We start from the raw sequence: 21162 nt of genomic DNA, 5'->3' as shown, positions 1-21162 counted from the left end.
CTAAAAATCTTTTTTTTTTTTTTTTTGTAATTACTGGAAAAATACTACAGGAAGTACTGACACTAGGTAGACTGTAAAATATAAATACCCACAATTAAGTTCAATTCTGCAGAGGCACTGTTTGCAGGGTAAAAAACTGCGTTGCAGAACTTGAACCTGAGTTGATCACTGTAGCAAAATTTAGTACAGTGATTTTTTTCCGAGGCCCAGATGAGCCTGGCATACCCACTTCCTTGGCCATTTGAAACAGAAGTATTTCACACAGATGGTGAAATACACATTGTCCCCAGAGATGCTGCCTTGTCTCTGTGGCCCATTTGACATTAGCGAAGCCTGCAGACCTGCTGTGTCCTGTCACTCTGAGATGGAAAGTACACAAGGCATGGAGTAACTAAAAGGTGCCTTTGAAAAGAGATTAAAATAGAAGACAGCAAGGTGCAGAAAATTTATTAGTACTTGGTACAGCCTGCCAAGAAAACTGCATGTATCTCATTTTCAAGAAAGTTTCTTGAAGACAGTTGAAATTTGTGGTGGAATTTTGAGTAGCCTAAAACATGCTGAATAAGTACTTTTTTCATCTATTAAACTATTTGGACTGGATAAAGCACAAAGCAAAACTGATCTCTCTGGTAGTCCCAGGAAGTTACTGCAAGTCTGAATGATACAAACGACACTCCCTTTAGCATGAGAAATAACCAAACGCACTCTTCTGCTGACAGACTGGTGACCAGCATACATTTTTCAAAGCCTCCCAGTTCCAAGATTGACTTCCAACAGAATATTAAAGTGAGGTCACAGTTTCAGTTCACACCTCTAAGGTGTCCAAGACCACTTTAACATGGTCAAAAAATATAACTGGTGCCCAAAGCTCCTCTGTTAGGCACTCTACAGGTATACACCACAAAGCTACAGTCCCTTGTGCAAGAGATCAAGCTTCCTGAATTCAAGCCTTTTGACTATAGATCAAATTTTAACAGGAACTAATAACAAGCAGTAACTTCCGTCAGAATCCACTGCGAGTGCAAAAGGTACTTTTGTATTGTGCTGTTTAATAAGCTATTACATAATGAAAAAGAGTGCCTTCATGCATTCAGCTTTTCTTTAAGGGAGAAAATGAGAAAGAAGCAAATATTTGTTATATCATGAAATGCTCTACCAAAAATCACTTGGCTATTATATTGATGAAGTCAGTGTGTGAACTCATCATGAACTGAAGTGATCTGACTTGGTTCTCAAGGCTATGTTCAATTACTTATGAATCTTTATAGAAGGAAGTTTCTAATGCAAGAATCATTTAATCGTGAAAAACTAGTGGCATAACTGGGCAGGGTTTGACCATGGTTTGTATCCTTCCTCACATTGAGAATGTGTAAACTTTATTTCTGTGGAAGAACACTGGATTAACAATTAGTAATTAACACGTTAATTAAGTCAACTTATTCTTACTGTGGTAAGGGCCCTCATGTCTCAGATCTTCCATCAGTCTCCTGTTCTCAAGGACTGTGACTGCATATCCATGCTTTTTCAGGATGTGTTCACAAAGCTGACGCTCAGTTTTACTATGGGCAGGAGGTGCATACAGAATTGCTCTTCTCGTACGGCTTCCAAAGTACTGGAGAATGGAGTCTTCGATCTACAGCAAACAATGCAAAGAGAGTGGTCTTAAGATAGGACACTTTTCAGGAGCATAATACATAATCGTTATTTTTCTCAGAAAGATATTATCAACTTACAGTGACATTTGGGAAAGTATTTCTTGTACAATAAGGGATCTTTTCCTTAAATAAGGCATAAAAACAGGATGCTCCATGTGGAAAATGGGTCACTAATATCTGGAATTGTATAGCTATTCTTTTGCGATAAAACCACCATTAACAAACAAGATTTTCTTTTGGTGAAAAGTATTTGCCTTTAGGAGTGAAACATGCCAGCATTTAAAGGATTTAATTCAGGATGATAAGTTAGTTCTTGGCAAGTTCAAGAATTTCAAACTAGCAGCAGTCAGCAGTGTCTGCTTCAAAAACAAAGTCATTCCATGCCTTCTAATTTTAGTAAGCTTGTCACTGGACATAGGAATTGTTACACAAACAAGGCACCACAATTTTTGCACAGAAGATCAGACTGAAAAAAAAAAAAAAGAGACAGATGTTTTGACATAAACAAATGCCTTTCAAGGTGTGTCCATTTTCTTTATAGGCCTGGGATCTAGTGTTAAAGTCACTGTCTCAGTCATCTGTTCACCAACTACAGGATGCAGTTTTAAGTTACACTTGGCTAAAGTGAAAGCTTCTCCATGACAGTGAGGGGTACAAACTATTTTAGACTCCTGAAATCCTAATGCTATTTCTGTTTGTGTTCCAGAACAAACATCCCTTGTTGAAAGGATCTGTGTAATTGATGAGGGGACCCTGAAAATTATCTAGATACAACACTGTCAGAGTCTTCTACATACAGTTGCTAAATGTGCAATCCAAAACTACTTTAGTCATTGGGATATTCAAACAAATGCTGATCACATGCTGGTCGGAAGAAGCACAAATAGTACATGGTGAAGTCACAGGAATTACATTATGTAACCTGGTCAGATGTCCTCCCTGTCCTTGCAGTACTTTTAAAACACATCAGTCCTGCAGTAAGCTAGTGCTAGGCTCTGAGTGCCCTCTCCCCACCTCAGCCTGTTTCATTTACTTCTCTCCCACTTTCACCCCTCTCCTCTTATCTTGTCTCCTTCCTGCCCCTCGAGTAACTCCAGCAGCTGCTGGCAGCCGTTCCTCTCCATTTCCCTGCTCTCCTCCCTCCCTCTCTGTTCCTAAATCCAGCCCTTGCCCTGCCCCCCCCTCCAGCACTGCCTCTCTCCCTGCCACTGCCTTGTCCAGAGCAATGCTGCTGCATAACATTACAGGCTGTTCAGCCAGATGTTTCCCACTTTCCATTTCACTCATATCATGGAAGAAAATCAGTGAAAAGAGACACCTCCAGCTCTATTTTGCAAGCAAATCCAATTTTCCATCCCACGTGTGTAGCAATGGCCAGTATTGCAGGGTGAACCAAGGACACGTGAGAAGCACTGAGGGACTGCAGCCCAGGACACATTTGTGTCTGGCTTTTGGCTTGCAATCACTGCTTGTCCTGCTGACATCCTTCCCTGTGCAGCTGAGGGTGTTTGCTCTCTGGCACGAGTCCCACCTTGGACTTTGCTGCACTGTGTGTGCACCCCTCTTTCACATCCAGTTTTAACACTTTGTGTGTGTATGTGCATGTGTGTGCAGCTGATAAAAGCTGCTGGCAAAATATACCTGTCTTTGCAAAAGCAAAGCCTTTTGCAATGTCACTCCTTAAGCATCCTGCTTAAAACAAATGGTAATAGCTTCTATCTTGAGTGCCCCGTAATCATTTTATTTTCACCTGCAACTGATGGTCCCGCAAGCTCTGCCCCAGCATGGCTGCTTCCTCACAGCACACGCCTCCTGGACCAGGCCTTGGCAGGACCTGATGCTCTCTCACAAGAAGCTTCTCTTCTCCCCAGAAACCTGTGTTGTTTTTTTCTTGTGATTAGCAGCTTCACATCCTTCTTTAGTGTTCCTCTGCTCTCCAATAACTAAACATACTTTATCTTTCTTCCCCCCAAGTGTCCCTGCAACACTTGGGGAGAAGAGGTAGAAGAGGGTGGATGAGGGAAAGGTGGTTTTAGTTTCTTTTGTTTCTCGCTTCTTTGCTTCTTAGTAATAGGCAATTAATTTCACTAATCTTCTACACTGAGTCTGTTTTGCCCATCACAATAATTGTTGAGAAATCTCCCTGTCCTTATCTCAACCCTTGAGCTCTTTTGTATACTATTTTCTCTCCGTTTCCCTTTGAGGATGGGTGAGAGGGTGGTTGTGGTGGAGCTCAGCTGCCCACCTGAGTAAAACCACCACACTGGTCTAGGAGAAATGCCCATCTAGGAGGAAAGGGTAGGCCTGGCTGTGGACAGGCTCTCCTGAACCTCAGCTCCTGCTGTCCAGGCACTGACCAAGCAATTAATCACTTTTATCTGCTCACTTTCCAAAAAACGATAATGGAATCTTTGGGACACTGAGACAACTTGGGGTCCTAAATTTAACAGCTTGACCTGAAGTCTAATCTGGTGCTACTAAATAATTTGAAGTAGCACCATTTATGGTCCATACTTGAGATCCATATATATATAGTGTTGCCAAATTTATTTCCCTTTCCTTTCAGAGCTATTTGAAGTTCAGGTTACAGTTCAGGTGCAGTGTCTTCTCTGTTTTCTTGCCAAGCCACTGCAGGGTAGGTTGGGTTTTCTTTATCTGTGTTTCAGTTCCCTGTTAGCTACACAGAATTAAAAACGTTCTGGCCTACTTGATGCCAATAGCAAGCGATTCCATAATTTCTTCCAAAGCTCTACATAAAATGCCTTACACAACTAGCCATGCTGATCTAGTTACTACTAGATGTATTTCAGAATTCCAATATTATAGCAATAACAGTCATGTTTCTACACTTAAAGAGTCTGCTGGTTTTTATAAGATGTTTCTCAATCATAAAAATGCAGTCTGGGCAGAGCTGGTATAAAAGAAGTAGGGTGCAACAGAGGAAAATGAGCTGTTCACATATTTTGACATTTTATGGTCCTGATTTTTTTTGACATTCCTATAACTTTAATGTACAGCAGGCTTACACACACACACACACACAAGATCAAAAGGATCAATAACATTTTGAATATTTAAGTGTTAAATGGACAAATGTTTTCATACCCAGACCATTTTTCTTCTTCTTCAATTTCAAATTTCAGGCTATTTGGTGGCAGCTCAGTTTATTATAGATTCAATATACCTATGTGAAAAGGATTGTTGAAGAACATCTGTGGTCCACGTCTTACCTAGGGAATAGTGCGGCTGTCTCCACTGAAATTAATGAGGCTTTGTAACAAAGCTGAGAATTCCCATATCATATAGGATGAGGTCTCTGTCAGCTTTGACATGATATACCTGCTCTTAAAGCTTGCAAGTCATTGCCATTAACTGCGTCACTGATCCCATTTTAGTGCGATTGGCTGTTACACAGATGATCCACAGACTTAGCAACCTGGTCTAAAAAATCATGATGGACTCAAAAGTGAATAAAAATGCACCAAAAAAAATAATCATACTTTTGATTCCTGTTTATAGCATGACACCCCCCCCCAAAAAAAAAAAAAAAAAAAAAAAAAGAAAGAAAGCAAACTGAGCTCCATCAAGTGTATTGTGTACTTTTTAAAATCTAATCAAGTATATATTCCTCTGAGGCTCTGAGGCCTTAAAAAAGTAGATCAACAGCTCAGTTTACATAACATGAAAGCTCAAAATTACGTAACTGTCTTTGTCTGACTGAAAATAGACATCCACTATCTGAGTTGTACTTGTTAATTCTGTCGTCTACCTGCAAGTTCCACATGGCTGTGAAGTTCTTTGTTAAAGAGAAAATGTTTTGACAAGTTCCTTTAACCAGTTTTTCCAATTCTAGGTTGTGAATGTATAAGGATACAGTAGATTTTATTAGTCTCTGAAGCTGTCCTCTTTTTTACAGAATTTCTGGTTTGTTCCAAAAATCCAGAATTTGGTCAGTAATTAAATCCTACAATATATAATTACTGTTGTTGTTTTGGCCAATTAGAAAGTAGAAAAGATATTTCAAGCTAAGAGGAGAAAAACAGTTCCTTGGCATTTTTTCAGATTCCAAGAAGATTGTATAATTCCATAAATATTGATGCATTGTCTCTCCCTGGCAAGGAAGCAAATATACAGTTTGAACAGTTGCCAGAGAATTTCATTGACCATCACTTCAACTGCAGAAAAAAAATAAAATATTTTTCTTCCTAAAATAATGTCCCAACTCTCGTTTGCCTGACCTTTTTTTTTCAGGAAAGAACTAAAAAAACTGTGAATCATCTTCTCAGCTACCCAGTTCTGGTGGTGTTAGTCCCTGTGTCAATTACAGGCAGCCTCTCTTTTACACCAAGCTTGCCAAGGCTGTCAGAAGTTTGTCCAACAGCTTCAAATAATTTGACTGCAACTTTTACACACTGCTTTCTAAGGATACTGGGCTTCTGCAAAATAGATACACAAACCACTATGAAAACTGAAAGCCCTTGGCATATGAAAGGGGAGTGTAAAAGAAATACTGGGAAACAGAAGCAGTCTTACATAAACAACACCAGCATTATTGGTGATATTCACAGGCAGAGAACTGCCTGAAATCCTGTTTAGCCAGCAATGGCACCTTCACTGCTAAATACTGTCTAGCACAACAAAATTACAAAAAAAAATCTATGACTGGGACTCCTAGGCATTCCCATGCTAATATTATGTAACATTAATGATAATAAGAACTTAGCATGTGGTTCTAATGCCCTAAGTGGTTCATTTACAGGACCGTGCAGACCTTTATTAATTCCAAATGTGACTTTTAAATTCTTTTCCATGTTTGCCCAAAAGTTCACAGAAATAGTAAGTCGTTCATATTACTGTTGTATTTGAAGTGCACATAGCTCCTTTATCAAGAAGTCACAGAGAAGTTAATTTCCTGTTTCACTTTCTGGAGGACATTTAAACGTGTTGGCTTTAAGTTCTGTTAGATTTCCTAATCAGAAAGGACTGGGTTGTAGAATGAAACAGTTGGAATGTAATTCTGCTTCCAATTGTTTGCTGAGCAAATACAGAACAAGCGACTAAATTATCAGCACTACTTTGATGGCTGTTTTCTGATGACTTCATAAATCCATGAGCAAAACTGGAGTTATTTGCACAGCCATCGCCAGCACTCTGGGCTAGAAGTACTGAACTAAATTTTCAAAAATGCCTTTGCTTTATGATTGCATGTAGTTCCTGGTCCCAACTATCTTGTATTGGGAACAAATGATGAGCCAAATCCTACCATCTTATCAAGATAGATGATTTTTTAAGGAAGGGATTCCAATGAAGCATAAGTCCTCCATGTCCCTCCCTCCACTTGCTGCCAATGCATCCTTCTCAAAGCTCCCTTCCTGTAAAGAGTCTCCACCCTGCCCCTCTTTCCTGACTACTACCACAATAGCTGAGCCCTTTATCACCAAAATATCTTGAGCTATCTGTGCAGTAAAAATAGCTGTTTCCTCAGTGCCTCTTGCATTTTACATTGAAGGGGGGGAGAGGGGGGGGAAGATGGAATCTTCTGCTTTCGTAGGATGCAATGTGAATGTGGTATAATTCCAAGGAAGGTAGTTGATGAGACCAGACCATCTGTCAATTGCTTTCTATTAACTGAGGTTTCATAGTAGCCAAGTTTTCCACTTCCTTTTTTCTCTTGTGAAAAAGAAAATAAATATCTTTTTTAAGATTAAATTTACATTTAAAATGTATCAACAAACATTATGCATAATGCAGTCTTTTCTATCCAGAGCTCTCACCCGATCCATTTCTGCATAATAGCAGAAATCATCCTTCTCATTTTATCACCCAGCTTCATTTATTCTTTTTCTTGTCTTCCTTTATTTCCATTTCCCTACTCATCTCCCTTTCTCTTCTCCAATACAAACCCAGCTCCTCCATGCACAATCCCATGTGATCTAGTATTTCACAGCCATAGGCCCCTATTCTGCCTCCTACATCTGCCCCAGCCAGGGCCTCATTTCCCCATGCCTTGTTCCATGATGTTCCCCTGTTCCCCTCCTTCCTTTCCTGCCCATTCTATCTGAAGCATATAGCATCAAAAATCAATAGGAAAAAAAAAAAAAAAAAAAAAAAAAAAAAACACGTATGTCTTTAGATGGTGAAGTTCATCAAATCTGTTTTTAAATTTCTGTGTTTAAATGGCTCTGACCAGACAGAAAGTACCACTCAAGGAAAAAGAGGATAATCCCACTCTGTCTGTCCAAATTCTGGTAACAATTTCTCAGTTCTTCAGTCTTTGACTCTACCACATAGATACCTGGGCCTATAACATGTGCAAGACATTCAACAAGATCTTCCTCTAGATCTTGGGTTTATTACTAAACTATGGTAACCATTATGTTTCTCTTTTCCTTTTTTCCTTTTTTTTTTTTTTTCTTTCTACATAATAACTTGGAGATACGGCCACATCCAGGCTGTTATTACCCTGCATCCCTCATATTGTCCACTCCCAGTAAATTATATCCTACCCTATAAGTTCAGAATGCTCAGCTGTAAAATCAGTTCCTTATTCTTGATCTTTGTTCACCTCATTATAGCTCCTCCTGGGGATGTATTTATTATATAAGGGATAAGTTGAGGGCCTTGAAAATGAAGACAGCCTTTTTTCACTGTTCCTCTTATCTTTCATTTCCTAAGATGCCAGCCTTACCCACTCATTAAATTCTCATATGACCAGCTGCTTGTCTAGTTTATTTACTTTTTCTCAGGTGGCCCTAAATAGCCAAGGGACGTGAGGAAAGGCTCTTAAGCATATCCATGAAATAATCTCCTTCGAGACCCATCTTAAAATTTGAGATTTTAAATCTCCTTTCTTATACATTGGCCACAGCTAGTATGCCAAAACAGTGCCTAGGATGTGCAATACTGTCACGCTGCCTCCTTGCAATAGTGGAGGTACTATGTCTAACCAGGCAAAGCACATTGCTGTGCAGAGACACCTAAGTTGGCTCCGGATGAATTAATTCAGAGAGTGGAAATGCAGCTGTGACCAGCTAATTAGCTCTTCTCAGAAGTGCCTATGAAGCAAAGCTAAATCACTTGAGTGTAATGGTTTTACATCTGTCTGGTACCAAAGGTATTTCTGGCACAGTACTGTGCCATACAAGCCTACCCACTGGGCTTGTTTAGGCTTTTGTTGTTGATGATATTGATACCAGTTTCAGCTTAGATACTCCAGCACCACCTCTCCTCCTTATTATATACATTGGCAAATATTTCCTTGTGCAAGAAGTAAGTGTGGCTGGCAGAACCTGAAGACAGCCTGCGCTGCATGTGATGGCTCTCTCTCACACCTTTACTGCTAGAGATTCAGAAATAAACATTCTACTTTTCATGCTACTGATATTAGAATTTAATTTTATACTAGCAAATGTTGACCTCTGCTCATGAGAAAATAAGGCCAGAGGATCAGCTCTCAAGAAGCTTTTAAAAATCCTGTAATGTGTGATACCTGGGAGAGAAGTACCATGAGCTCTGTCAGGCTTTACAGGCTAGGAATGAAATCTGCATTTTTGCAACTTATAAAAGGCAGCTTGCACTATGTTCCTGAGAGTAATGACTCCATCCCAGGGTATCCTGGATGTCGTTAAAGACACATTTGCAGACCAACTTGGCAATTTCCAACACCATGCTTTTTCCACACTTGCATGGAACTTTCCCTTCTTAAAATCTTCACCTTTTCTTCCTCCCTGCTCATGAAAGGCGCTTTTTTTTTTTTTTTTTTTTTTTTTTTTTTTTTTTTTTTCTCCTAGGCAATTGTGCTATGCATACCCTGAATGAAGATATTATCAAACTCTGGAAGGAGATTTTGCATGTGCAATAATAATCATAACCAAATTCTCACAGCAGCCTCAACACAATACTGATTGTTTCTCTGAAGGAAACAAGAACTGAACCTGCCCTACACAGTCTGAAGAGGTCCTGTGGTGTGACGTGAGATGCTTCATCTCAAAACCCTAAAACACTGGATATTATTTAAGGAATTGTATCTACAGCAGGGTCTTCTTTTCCTTAAAACTTTTCTGTGAACTTCCACTTCGTAAAACATGTTGCAGTGCTTCCTTTAAGCCACTGTTTACCTGTACAATATATTCTTTTAAATAAATTCACTTTCTGGAGTATTCATAGAATAAGAACATGTGTGAATAATTTTTGGACTATATTTTAAAGGATTTTTCTAGATTCATAGATGAAGATTTAAACCAGGGCCTTAATGAAAACTTGTTTTCAGGCAAGTTACTGTGGGTGACCACATGACTGTAAAATAAAACAGTGAGAAGTTTCAACCATGACATCTGTCTTAAATGTTACTGGGTACCCAGTAAAATCAACCAAGATAACAGTTCAGCTATTTGCAAAAGCAGTGGGCGAAAACACACAGTTCAAAAGCGCACTCTCAAAACAAAGTACAGAGATTTTTGGAGATGTTTGTCTTTTCTGTTCCCTGAGATTGTTATTCAGCCCACACAACCAACAGAGCACTCTCTGGAAACAGTGAGCAGCTAAGAGTAACATCCCAACATGTGCAAGACATTTTGTTCATAACGCTCTAGAGGAAACTTTCAAGACAAATAGGGAGCCAGCTACGGGTGGTCTTCAGAATGTGAAGAGGAATGTGTTAGAGTAGCACAGGCCTGGAAAACATAGCTATGAAGGTTAACGTGCATTTAAATCTGTACTACAGGTTCAGCATGTGTGTGATAGTCACATTCAGCCATGCGTGCTGGAGAGCAGTAAGTACAGCATGTTGTGTGAACGTAATCTTTCTTTTTATTTCAAACAGCTAGCACACCAAGTTCAATCTGCATCTTCTTCAGACAAATTGGGGAAGTAGAAATTACAGATATTTTCAACCAAATAACATACAAGCAAAGGTTTGTCATTGTTCTACCAACTCTTTGAGATTTAGGTAACTGAATTTAACATATTAATTTTTCATTGCCATGACAATAACAATAAGTAAAAAGGAATGGACTATGTCAAAAGTTGTATGCCAGTGCAACCTACACTGTCAGATGTGTTCACTTCCCTTTAAATTGTAATTCTTCATGTCGCGTTGTTGAACAAACCCAAATCTGAGTACCTAGTGTACTAAGGGGTCATTAAAATAAAAAGTCATGGCAAATGCAATATAACATAGATTTCTGCAACTCACAAGAAAGATCTCTCTGACCTTCATAAAATATATATATATATATATTTTTTTTTTAAGACTTAAGGTTAAACCTTGCATGCCAGTTATTTCACATATCTGTTTTTGATTGCAGAAGATGCAGTTTACAACTGCTCTCCTAAAATCAATATTGCTGACCTTTCAGACTCTGAACCCTACCCAATCAAAGAAGAAGCCTTCTAAATCACTGTTTATTTTTAGAAACTTGAACTGCTTTATGTGGAAGCTGTCCATAGTCTGTGATGTCACAGATTTATGTTTACAGCTGTGATACAGTAATACATAAAATGCCAGTGAAATGATAATTTCACAGTGAGGGCTCTGCTGAACTATTAGCAGCACTCTATAGGACTGAAGGAAACCTGAAGCATTTGTGCTAATGCTGATCACAGATTCCAGAGTGAAAATAACTACCTCAGTCTGGAACGTTTTCCAAGTAAAATAACAGTGTCTGCATTTGTTAGGTTTTAACACCCATCCTAGGAACCCTGTGCAAAATAAACACGAGGTCAGGTAACCTAAGGACAGAGTAAAATTTGTGGGATAGAGATTCCAAAGTAAATACTGTGATTTGAAAATGTGAGAAACACTATTTTATTTTATTTTTTTAATGCGCTTAAATTCAGCTTTTCAGCATAATTTCAGCACAGTTCAAAACTGACCAGCAGATAACTTTAATACAGGGCAACTGCAGTCTTGCTGCTAATAACAGCCTCAGTCACTGTTCTTGAAACCCCAACTGCCTCTTGATTTACGTGTCTGTGCTGGAAAGCCTCTGACCCTATTCCTAAAGCCAAAATAACATACAGCCTGTGCAGCAAACTGAAATCTCTCTGGAGTCACAGAGTAATGCCATGTTTCAGTCAAAGATTTTAGGATTCCTCTGTTAGCAACACCACACTGAGGAGCTGGTAATGGAGATGTGCTTGCACATATGCCACTGTCATTAGATCACTCATTTGTTTGTACACAGACCTCAGACTTTCGAGCTTAGTATATTTTTAGCTGGACTCAGATGATCCTGCCAGACTCACCATCCCTCACCACGCTAATTATTGCTCAGCACTCTGCTCCAGCTGACTTACCTTTCTCACTGCCTGTGTGTCACTGACAGGGAAGAAGCAGCGAGTGCTGCTTGCTGAGACCTCCTTGTATCTTCCTGGCTGTGTTTTACTCAGTTTGTGTGGAGAAATCCCATTAACAACTGCCGAAAGGAAGCTGCTGGTCATGAGAGGAGTCAGGGTCTGGCAGAACAGACAGACAGCCACCACTACGGCCAGGAGGAAGGGGCGAGGGCGACAAAGCCTGCGGCACCTGGGGACTTGCCCACAAACCATGGCCTCACTTCACCCTTTGCCACATTGCAGATGCATTTGAAGTAGCCACGTTCTCACAAGTTAAAAAAAAAAAAAAAAAAAAAAAAAAAGAGTGAAAGGCAGTCTTTATCCAAAACTAGTGAGGACTTTCTCCATTTCTGCTGCTGAGTCCTTTCTTGGTGCCTGGCAAGAAGTCACAGGATCCAGAGGAGCATGGGCTTGTAAGGTATCCTCCCATGGGGTTTATGGGAATAACCTGTGGAAAAAAATAAAAAATAAAAGTGAGGAGGAAAGAACAGCAGCATGCCATGGGGTCCTTTGCAGGGAGCTGTAACAAGCCCTTCCACACCGCGCTCCCAGGAGGAGAGACCTGGTAGCAGACAGGTGAGGAGCAGAAATCCTCAGCCCCAGCTCTGCAAAAGGAGCTATTCAGACAGACAGCAGCATCCAAGAAATCAAGAGGTTAAAGCTGAACGCATTCTGTCCACATCTGAAGAGAGTAAGAGAGTGTACCAACCTCGTGAACAATCGTTTGCTGTTTTTTCTCTCTTGCATTCTCAGTTCCTACTTTGTTTTTAGTTTCCTTCAGTCCAGTCCTTTTAAATTGCCTCTTTCCTGTCAGCATGCACCAATCTCTGCCTAAAAGTGATCATTTATCTGAAAACTGACAGACTACAAAAATTTTCCTTTGCATTTGTTGTGTCCAGACTGCAAGCTCAAAGTTGCATTTACTTACTCAGCTCTTATCCTGTTAGAAGTTTCCCGTTCCCCTCTAATGGGCTGCTGATTAAAACCACTTGGAACAACCCTGGCTCATGATCCCGGCTCGTCTCACACACTCAGAAGGCAGGCACACGCACATACACACGCCATCTGAAGCCAGTTGGACCACAGATTTCATATAAATAAAGGCTGGACTGCTCAGAGGGTGGGGCTAAGCTAGCTGCGCTCCGGGCAGGCACGGGGCTCGGAGACGCAGCCTGAGATCCGGATGGGGAACAGGAGGTGTCCTTGCTCACGCTGCATGCCTCGAAGCCACCATCACTGCAATTTTTAGAAAACTGCTGTTACAGCAATCGGGCTAATTGAAACCATAAAAATATCTTGAAGGCAAGTAGAAATCTGAGCAGCACCTGCAATATTTTACTCTAGATTAACAAAAATGTTGTAAAATGAAGCAGATTTACTCGGACGTGTCACTGACAAAGCAGTTGTAAGTACTTTTCCATAATAGATATAATGTCTCATCACAGTGTATAAATAAAAGTTCTTACTAATGTTAAAGAGGGAAAGAAAAGAGGGCAGACAAAAATACTCCGATGAAAGCACTTAGCATCTAAGCCACAGAAGGTCTTAGTTACTACTTCCCCCTGCTGACACAGGACAGGGACGAGACAGATGGGAACAGTTGAGGGACTCTGTTGTCTTTATAGACCTAAACTTCTCATATAATCCAGTTTCTTTAGCTAAAAATATCTGTGTACAAGTCATCTATGTTACCCTTCATCCTTAGCTATTTTTGAAAAGAAAGAGTTCTTCCTACGCTGCCTCATATATAAGAAATGAGTGTCGTTAAATTATGATAACCCTGGGCCAATATACAAAATGCAACAGCAGCAGCAGTATTACCAAGCCAGAAATGTTGGTATTTATTCAGCTTTTGTATCCTTTTTTTTTTTTTTTTTTCCCCCGAGCGAAAGCCATTGATTTGCACATGTAAGAATGCCATACAAGTGATTCAACACCTCATGCAGAACCTCAGCTGTCAGAGGCATTGCATTTTAGCATTGTCTGGGGCTGGTTGTCTAAATTAGATCCCTAGGTTATCCTGGGCAGAAAAGAAGTACAAAACTTGTGGTGCCCTCCAGTGATAGATGCTTCCCATCCACGCAGAAGCTGAGATCTCTGCTCTGCAGAGACATGTTGCTTGTGCTCCCTCCTTCCCTGCACACCAGCTCGTATCCTCAGTCCCTGCTCCTCCAGCCTGTGTTTGTTGCAAAACCTCTGACAAGCCAACAAACCTGGCTGGTGTGTTCCCTGCAGCTGATTTCAGGGTAGGTCAATGCCATATAATGGAGAGGGTACCCAGGGAGCTGGTACTTTCAAAGGAGCATTGCAGAGACTCTACAGCCAGCCTGGGAGCTACGGTAACCCCAGCAGCAGCAGAGGGGAAGCACAGAAGAGTTGCCTTATTGTTTGAAGAGATTGCCCTGTGGTTTTTGGCATGCCCTGATTTCTGGGACCACAACCATCAGCTGTGTGGGTGGCATTTGCATGGTTGTCAACTTCTCGCAAATTCTTAGTGAAGAAATTTGTCAGAGCTTCCCATGCTATTGCTAGAAGACTTTGCTAAGAGAGGTTAATAAAGATTTGGATTAAAGGTAGTTTTACTGATGTGGAGACCATAGCCCCTTCCAAGAGTCCCACACTAGAACAGAGTAATCCTCTCTCTCCTCTCCCCCCTGCTCCCTCAGTAACCTTCAGCCCAGCAAGTAAACACTTACTCCCTGCAGCCTGACCTCATTTTCCCCAATTCATTTCATAAGTGGAGGCTTTAAACTCACATTTTCCCCATCTCAGAGGCACATCATCCATCCTGCAAGCCCAGGATCATTCCATTCATGGGCTTCAAGTTTTCAGGACAGGCCAGCAGCTTTTAGTCATTTACTGCACCAAGGCTGACACTGCAAACTCAGAGACGAAGGGAGATCAGTAGAGGGCAAGCAGATCTCTGTGCCTACAGTATACTCCTGAGGATCTGCTTTCTGTTCATCTGCTTTTCCCAGATGTTCCAAGGACTGAGTTGGCTTTTCCCCTATGTTTTGTGGTTTCTTTTCATGACGATATCATGTAATGCAATTTTCTTGAGCTGTAAGTACTTCTCTCAATCACAGCTAGAGTGCAATGAACATCATTTGTCATCTTTCTAATCAGGACTCCATCACATCCCTCGGCCTGCATGTCTACTGACTTATCTGATCACATCCTGACACTTCAGGAATTAATCAAGGACTGTTGCGAATGGGGACTGATATTAACTAATCACACAGCAAAGGGATATAAATGTATAGAGTCGGGCCTTCAGTGCATACTGTTAAAACATCTGCAGAACACAATTGTCTGTAAGATCAGAAATATCTGGCTAATTATTTATTTATACTTGCAGGTATACATATTTTTTTCAGAATTCTTAGCAGAAAGCTGCAAATCTCCTCCTTCTGACATACAAAACAAATTAAGGATTCATTTTTGACTTAGGATTTCCAGACCTGTTCCCTCCTGTGGCTTGTCCCACTGCATGGATTAAGGACTCTCTGTCCTGCTTACCTCTCCCTGCTCCTTCCACTCACTCAGGACTGCTTGTGTGGCTGCTCCCTAAGAATTTTTCTGCAGTCCAGCTCTCTGTGAGGCAAGGTCTTGCAGGAATCACTTCTGTTAAAACCAAATGGGCATAACTGTCAAAAGTGACCCCAGTGCTTTCAGCCAGAATCCCAGCTCCACCTGCATCATCTGGAATAGACTGTGAGTGTTTAAGGATACACTGACACAGAAAAGGCAAGGGGAATATCACAAGACTTGATAAAAATTGCAAGAGACTAGGATTTGAAAGAACTTAACCAATATGCCATGCAGGCACATAACGTGCACAATTCATCATTTCACTGGCATTTTGAGCAATCCAGCTCACATTCACACAGCTTCCATTTTACACAAATCTGTTTGTTCAGTGGTGAAAGCTCGTGACCATTGATGAATGATTTCAGTGGTCTAAGTAGTGACCTGGACAGACAACTGCCAGGAGCTAACCAAGAAGAAAATATGAGGCACAGAAAATTAGCAGGAATTACAGGCCCACTGACTATATCCTTTTTATGCATGCTTAACTTCACTTAGAGATCTAACATGAATCATTCTGCAGCTCTGAATAAAGTTAAGTCTAGATATAACTGCTTGTAAGATCAGGATTTGATATAATAAAATTTATTTTGCATCAATAATTTCACTATATAGAGGCTGCCAAGGAGAAAATGTGTTTAAAAACCCATTAACAATTGCTGTTTTCTAGAGCAAGATTCAAATTTCAAGGTATAGCATCCTAGCAACCATTTTGGTGATAAATGAGCTCACAGGAAAAATAAACTCAAACCGATAATTTCTGAGTGAACTCATCATCAACTTCTTGCAATCACACCTGTCATCTTCACTATGCAGACCTAGATGTAATTTTCAGTGTTTATGCTTAACTTTTTAATCTCCTTTTTGTTTTCCAACATACTAAAAACTCTGCCAAAGATCATAAATTCAGACTAACTTCAAATATTGGGTAAAATTGCTATGAACAATAGGCATTAATAGCACTTTAGATATTAAAATAAATAAATCTAGTAAACTGTATTGGAGAAAGCCCACTAAGCCACATCCTTCATGATTTTTGACTTCACCCTGAATTCAATCCAGATTGCAATTAGATCTGCATGTGTCATCAGTCCTGTGTGTGGTCCCGTTATGAGTAGTGAATGGGGAAGACTGGCACAGAGTAGCAAAGTGAAAAAAAAAATGGGAGAAATACATTTCATTGCTGCTCTGTGCGTTGGAAGATTTGATACAACTGTAGTTTAAATTAATCTCAGCATGGAAAAAAAACTAGACTCGTTCCCCTTTTCCCATTCATAGAACACTGTAAGCCTTAATGATGTTGTAATTTTGTTCCACAAAACACTCCAGAGAAAAAGGACTCACGTCTTCATCCCACTTTGGCTCAGCTCTCTGATCTTAGCTCACAGAGAAGGCAGGCTAGCAGAGAAGCTTCTGCAAACCCTTGGGAGGCAAAAAAAGTTGATGTTAACAAGAGAGGAGTTTTAGGGGATACTCCCCTTTTGGTTTTGCTTTTCATTATTGTTCAATTTATTTTTTCTTTTGTCTTTATGTAAGAGGAAGTAAACATCCTAGACCACACAAGCAGTGTTTTTGCTTTTCTGATCATAGGATTTACAGCTCGTATATGTGTATATCCTATATAGTCCATTTTAGGTCTTTAGTCTGCAAATTATTATTATAATTATATTTTTTTATTATTGTGTGAGGAGCTGCGATTGCTGGATGTTTTGCCCCAAGTAAGATGCTGTCTTACTTGTTGTCTGTGGTTCCATGGGCAGGTCAGCCAGTCTAGGAATTCCCTGACCTGGAAAGGTGAAGGTCTTGCTTGTTGCCCTTTCCCCTGCCTTTAGTCTCTGCTTCTGCTTGTTCCTTTCTGCTCTTTCTCCCTTATGGTGGTAATCATTGGAACCTTAGATTTTTACATGAGAAAAAAGTGTGCAGCTGGGTTTGTTTTCCAACAGTGAGTGAGTTGAATCAACTCTTGGAGAGGTCCAATGGGCCCTGGTGCTGGTATGAACTAAGCAGGAGAGTACAAGAGAGAGAAGGTGTAAGTAGTTGAGGGAAATATGCAGTGGGAGGCTCGATACTCAGCTCACCAGACTACTGTACCCACAGCAGTTTCTCCACAATTTTGGTAAGATCTGGGTCTACTGAGTTATTTGTCCAGAGATATCTCTTTGTGTCTCAGCCACGTTTTTCATCACTTTACACTGAAACACATGTATCTATCTATTTATTTATTTTAATAATATAGAAGGTAGATTGATGTGAAGGTAAGGGAAAGCAGTTGAAGAGCAAAGTTTTATGAAGATACCAATTTCTGCTTCAAAGGCAAATTTACATGTCAGGAGAAAGAAATGTATCAGCTAATTCTTTGCTTCTTCCTTCCTACAGTTATTCACTGACTACGTAATTATGTCTACATAATCCCCTTGATGCAGTTATTCAGGTTACACACAGATTTACAGATTTTGTAGCCAGTTTGATTGTTCAAACTCATTGGCTACTGCTGAGAGATGAATAATAATCAGTGATAATCAAAAAATGCCCAGGTAGGCTGTAAGAACATGGACATTCATTTCTGGGTATGAAGAACAGGACCAAAGTGACGTATTTATGGTTTCTGAAGGCATTTCTGTTATTTTTTACTCTAAGTAAATGTTTTTATTTCATCACGGTTCTGTGATTGTGTTCACAGGAACAAAGTGAAGTATTTATGACTTCTGAAGGCATTTGTGTTTGTTTTTTATTTATTTATTTATTTATTTTATTTAAGTAAATGTTTCATGTCATTACGGTTCTGTGATTCTGTTCACATGCACGGTTCACATGATTCTGTGACAGTAGACATCTCTTCTCTGTCATCTTGTGGATGTCTCTTGTTTTGAAACTTCAAGTTGTGCTGGTTTTGACTGGGATGAAGTTCACTTTCTTCCTAGTAGCTGGTATGGTGCTGTGGTTTAGGTCTGTAATGAAAACAGTGCTGGTAACACATCAATGTTTTAGTTATGGCTGAGTAGTGCTTACACAGAGTCAAGGTCTTTTCTGCTTCTCCCTCCCTACCCAGAAGGTAGGCAGGGGTGCACAAGAAGTTGGCAGGGAACACAGTTCATCACACTGTGCTGGGGCCTGGCCTGGACCTTCGCAGCACTATTCAATGCTATTCAGCACATGCAAGGGGAAGAGCACCTTCTGGATCTGAAGACAAACCAACAGACACTGTGGCTAAACCAGAAACCCAGCCCTCGATTACAGTCAAGAAGAAACATTGGAAGTTTAAGGGAATTTATTTAGCAAGGGAGGAAGAAGCTTCTCCTAAGGGGAAACAGGAGGAAGAATCAGAGGAGGAAGCCCATTCCTCCACCTGCACAGCAGTCACAAGATGAGGAGAAAGAGACAGAAATCATGAATGAGAAAGAGAAGACCTGATCCCTGACCCTGAATGAACTGCATGATATGCGAACAGATTTCAGCTGTCATCAAGGGGAGCATGTTATCAGCTGCTTGCTCTGGTGCTGGGATACAGGGGCTAATAGGAATTAGAGGGCAAGGATGCCCAGCAGCTGGAATCCCTTGCCAGGGACAAAGTCATCAGGCAAAGGATCGGAAAAGGGGCAAAAGTCCTCAGCTCCTGTTGAGTGTGAAAGAAGGGTACCCGTCCAAGGTAAGTCTTGCAAATTACCAAGACAAGTAGACCACCGTGGAGGGAGGTAACCAGTACCTGAGGGAATTAGCCATTGTTGGAGCTGATCTGTAGCGACCTGAACAACAACCAGGCATCCAGAGACCTGAAGTCCAGAGAGTGCAGGTGGTGTGGTCAAAGTTTATACAGAGAGCTGTATGCCAGCACCCTGGCAATAGTGAGCTGGAAAGACACAGAGGAGACAGTATTGGATGTATTAGTCAGCCAACTCCTGCAATTCAAAGAGAATGTCTTTTCCTCCCTCTGGGCCTGCCTCTCAGCTGTAGAGGTGAGAACATTTGAATTTCTGTCCTCCTGTTTCTTCCTACAAACTTTTTCTAATGACAGCTGTCTTCTCTCAAAATCATTCTCTTCTTCTAACATGGTGAATAATCTCTTTTTTCAGGTGGTCCAGATCCTTCTTACTTTTTTTTTTTTTTTTTTTTTTTTTTTTTCCCCATAGTTATTTTCTCTGGTCTTGTTATATGAAAAAGTATTTACACAAATACTTTTCTACTTTGTCACTACATTTGCTGCAAGCAGAGCTGCTCACTATCTTTCACTTGTGGAAGAGCCCTGAATGGGCTTTGTGTGCTGCAGAGCAGTATCTCCATTCTTCCTAGCTGTTTATGTTCAGGCAAAATGTAATGAAATGACCAGTGTAAAGAAGTAGAGAATACTGATGTCATTGACTCCATCCTAGCCTCTCCTTGCCTGCTCAAATGATGTTTGCAATGGACTGAACTGGTCAGCGACTGCTCTACAGACTGGAACACCCTACTCTACACCCAGCACATGCTCAGAAAAGCAGCCACAACACTGAAGGAGACAGGGTGGAGACTGGCAGCAAGTGGTGAGCTTACCTGCTCTACAAAGAGGGCTACTACAAAGAGGAATGAGTGATCATGCAGGCAGGCGTCCAAGGGGACAGCAGAACAATCCTAAATAGCTGCCTAACAGGGGAAATGTCTGGAACATGCAAACCAGTCTCTGAGCTGTGGAAGGAAAACAGTGAATGTGAAGGACAGAACCAGTCTGTAAGAGCATTTTAACAGAGGGAAGAGAAGCATTGAAAACACTTATTTCTAAGCTTTAGCATTCTGCATTTTCTATTTCCTTTTTCTTTCTTTCTTTCTTTCTTTCTTTCTTTCTTTCTTTCTTTCTTTCTTTCTTTCTTTCTTTCTTTCTTTCTTTCTTTCTTTCTTTCTTTCTCTCTTTCTCTCTTTCTCTCTTTCTCTCTTTCTCTCTTTCTCTCTTTCTCTCTTTCTTTCTCTCTTTCTCTCTTTCTCTCTTTCTTTCTCTCTTTCTCTCTTTCTCTCTTTCAATAATGAATTGCTCTAGTTTCTGTTCCAATATAGAATTCAAATGTTATACCCCCAGATCCCATCAAAATGTCTTTCCTCTATTTTTGTGTAAAATACATTATTTCATTGCTATGTTCCTTTTTCATTTTAGCTTGGCCTCACCAAGTGGGTATCAAGACCAGTAGAGTATTTAAAATCTTTTCTTCTTCTGTTCTACAGCACGAGCGGACTCAAAGCAGTCCAGAAAATGAGAAAAGCTGAGGTATCTGGAAAATTCATGAGTCATCCCCAAGCACCATGCTTTTTTTTTTTTTATACAGGTGCCCTCAAGTTTAGGAGCAAGATCTGTTTTGAATAAACCAACTTGTACATGATGAGAGAGAAAAATACAATTATGCTCCTTGGTCCATAAACACATTTTTCTATTAATTCCCTAAATTCCTTAAACTTTATTTTCTTCTGTTCCTTTTCATTGCTCCAATAATCAGGAACATTCTTTCTTTAGCAGAATGATTGCTTTGCAGATACCACTCACAGAATCACAGAATCACAGAATTTCTAGGTTGGAAGAGACCTCAAGATCATTGAGTCCAACCTCTGACCTAACACTAACAAG

General features: G+C 40.4%; 1 protein-coding gene across 6 annotated transcripts in view; it reads right to left on the bottom strand.

Annotated features, from left to right (window-relative positions):
* CPED1 (cadherin like and PC-esterase domain containing 1) overlaps positions 1-13040 on the bottom strand; it is a 146969-nt gene extending 133929 nt beyond the window's left edge. For 4 of the 6 annotated variants that reach the window (XM_082760409.1, XM_082760412.1, XM_082760413.1 and 1 more), the window contains exons 1-3: positions 12700-13012; positions 11952-12438; positions 1447-1633 (exon numbers count right to left, since the gene is read on the bottom strand). In XM_082760409.1, coding sequence (XP_082616535.1) covers positions 1447-1633; positions 11952-12203 — 439 coding nt within the window. In that variant the 5' untranslated portion in view covers positions 12204-12438; positions 12700-13012. Of the gene's footprint in view, positions 1-1446; positions 1634-11951; positions 12439-12699 lie in introns of all 6 variants that reach the window. The other 2 variants (XM_082760411.1, XM_082760410.1) reach the window with 2 other exon arrangements.
* Positions 13041-21162: the final 8122 nt, after the last annotated feature.

Source organism: Aythya marila (genome assembly GCF_965140915.1).
Source record: "Aythya marila genome assembly, chromosome: 1".
NCBI lineage: Eukaryota > Metazoa > Chordata > Aves > Anseriformes > Anatidae > Aythya > Aythya marila.
The sequence above is the reverse complement of the archived record's forward strand: the minus strand, read 5'-3'. Positions and strand labels throughout refer to the sequence as shown.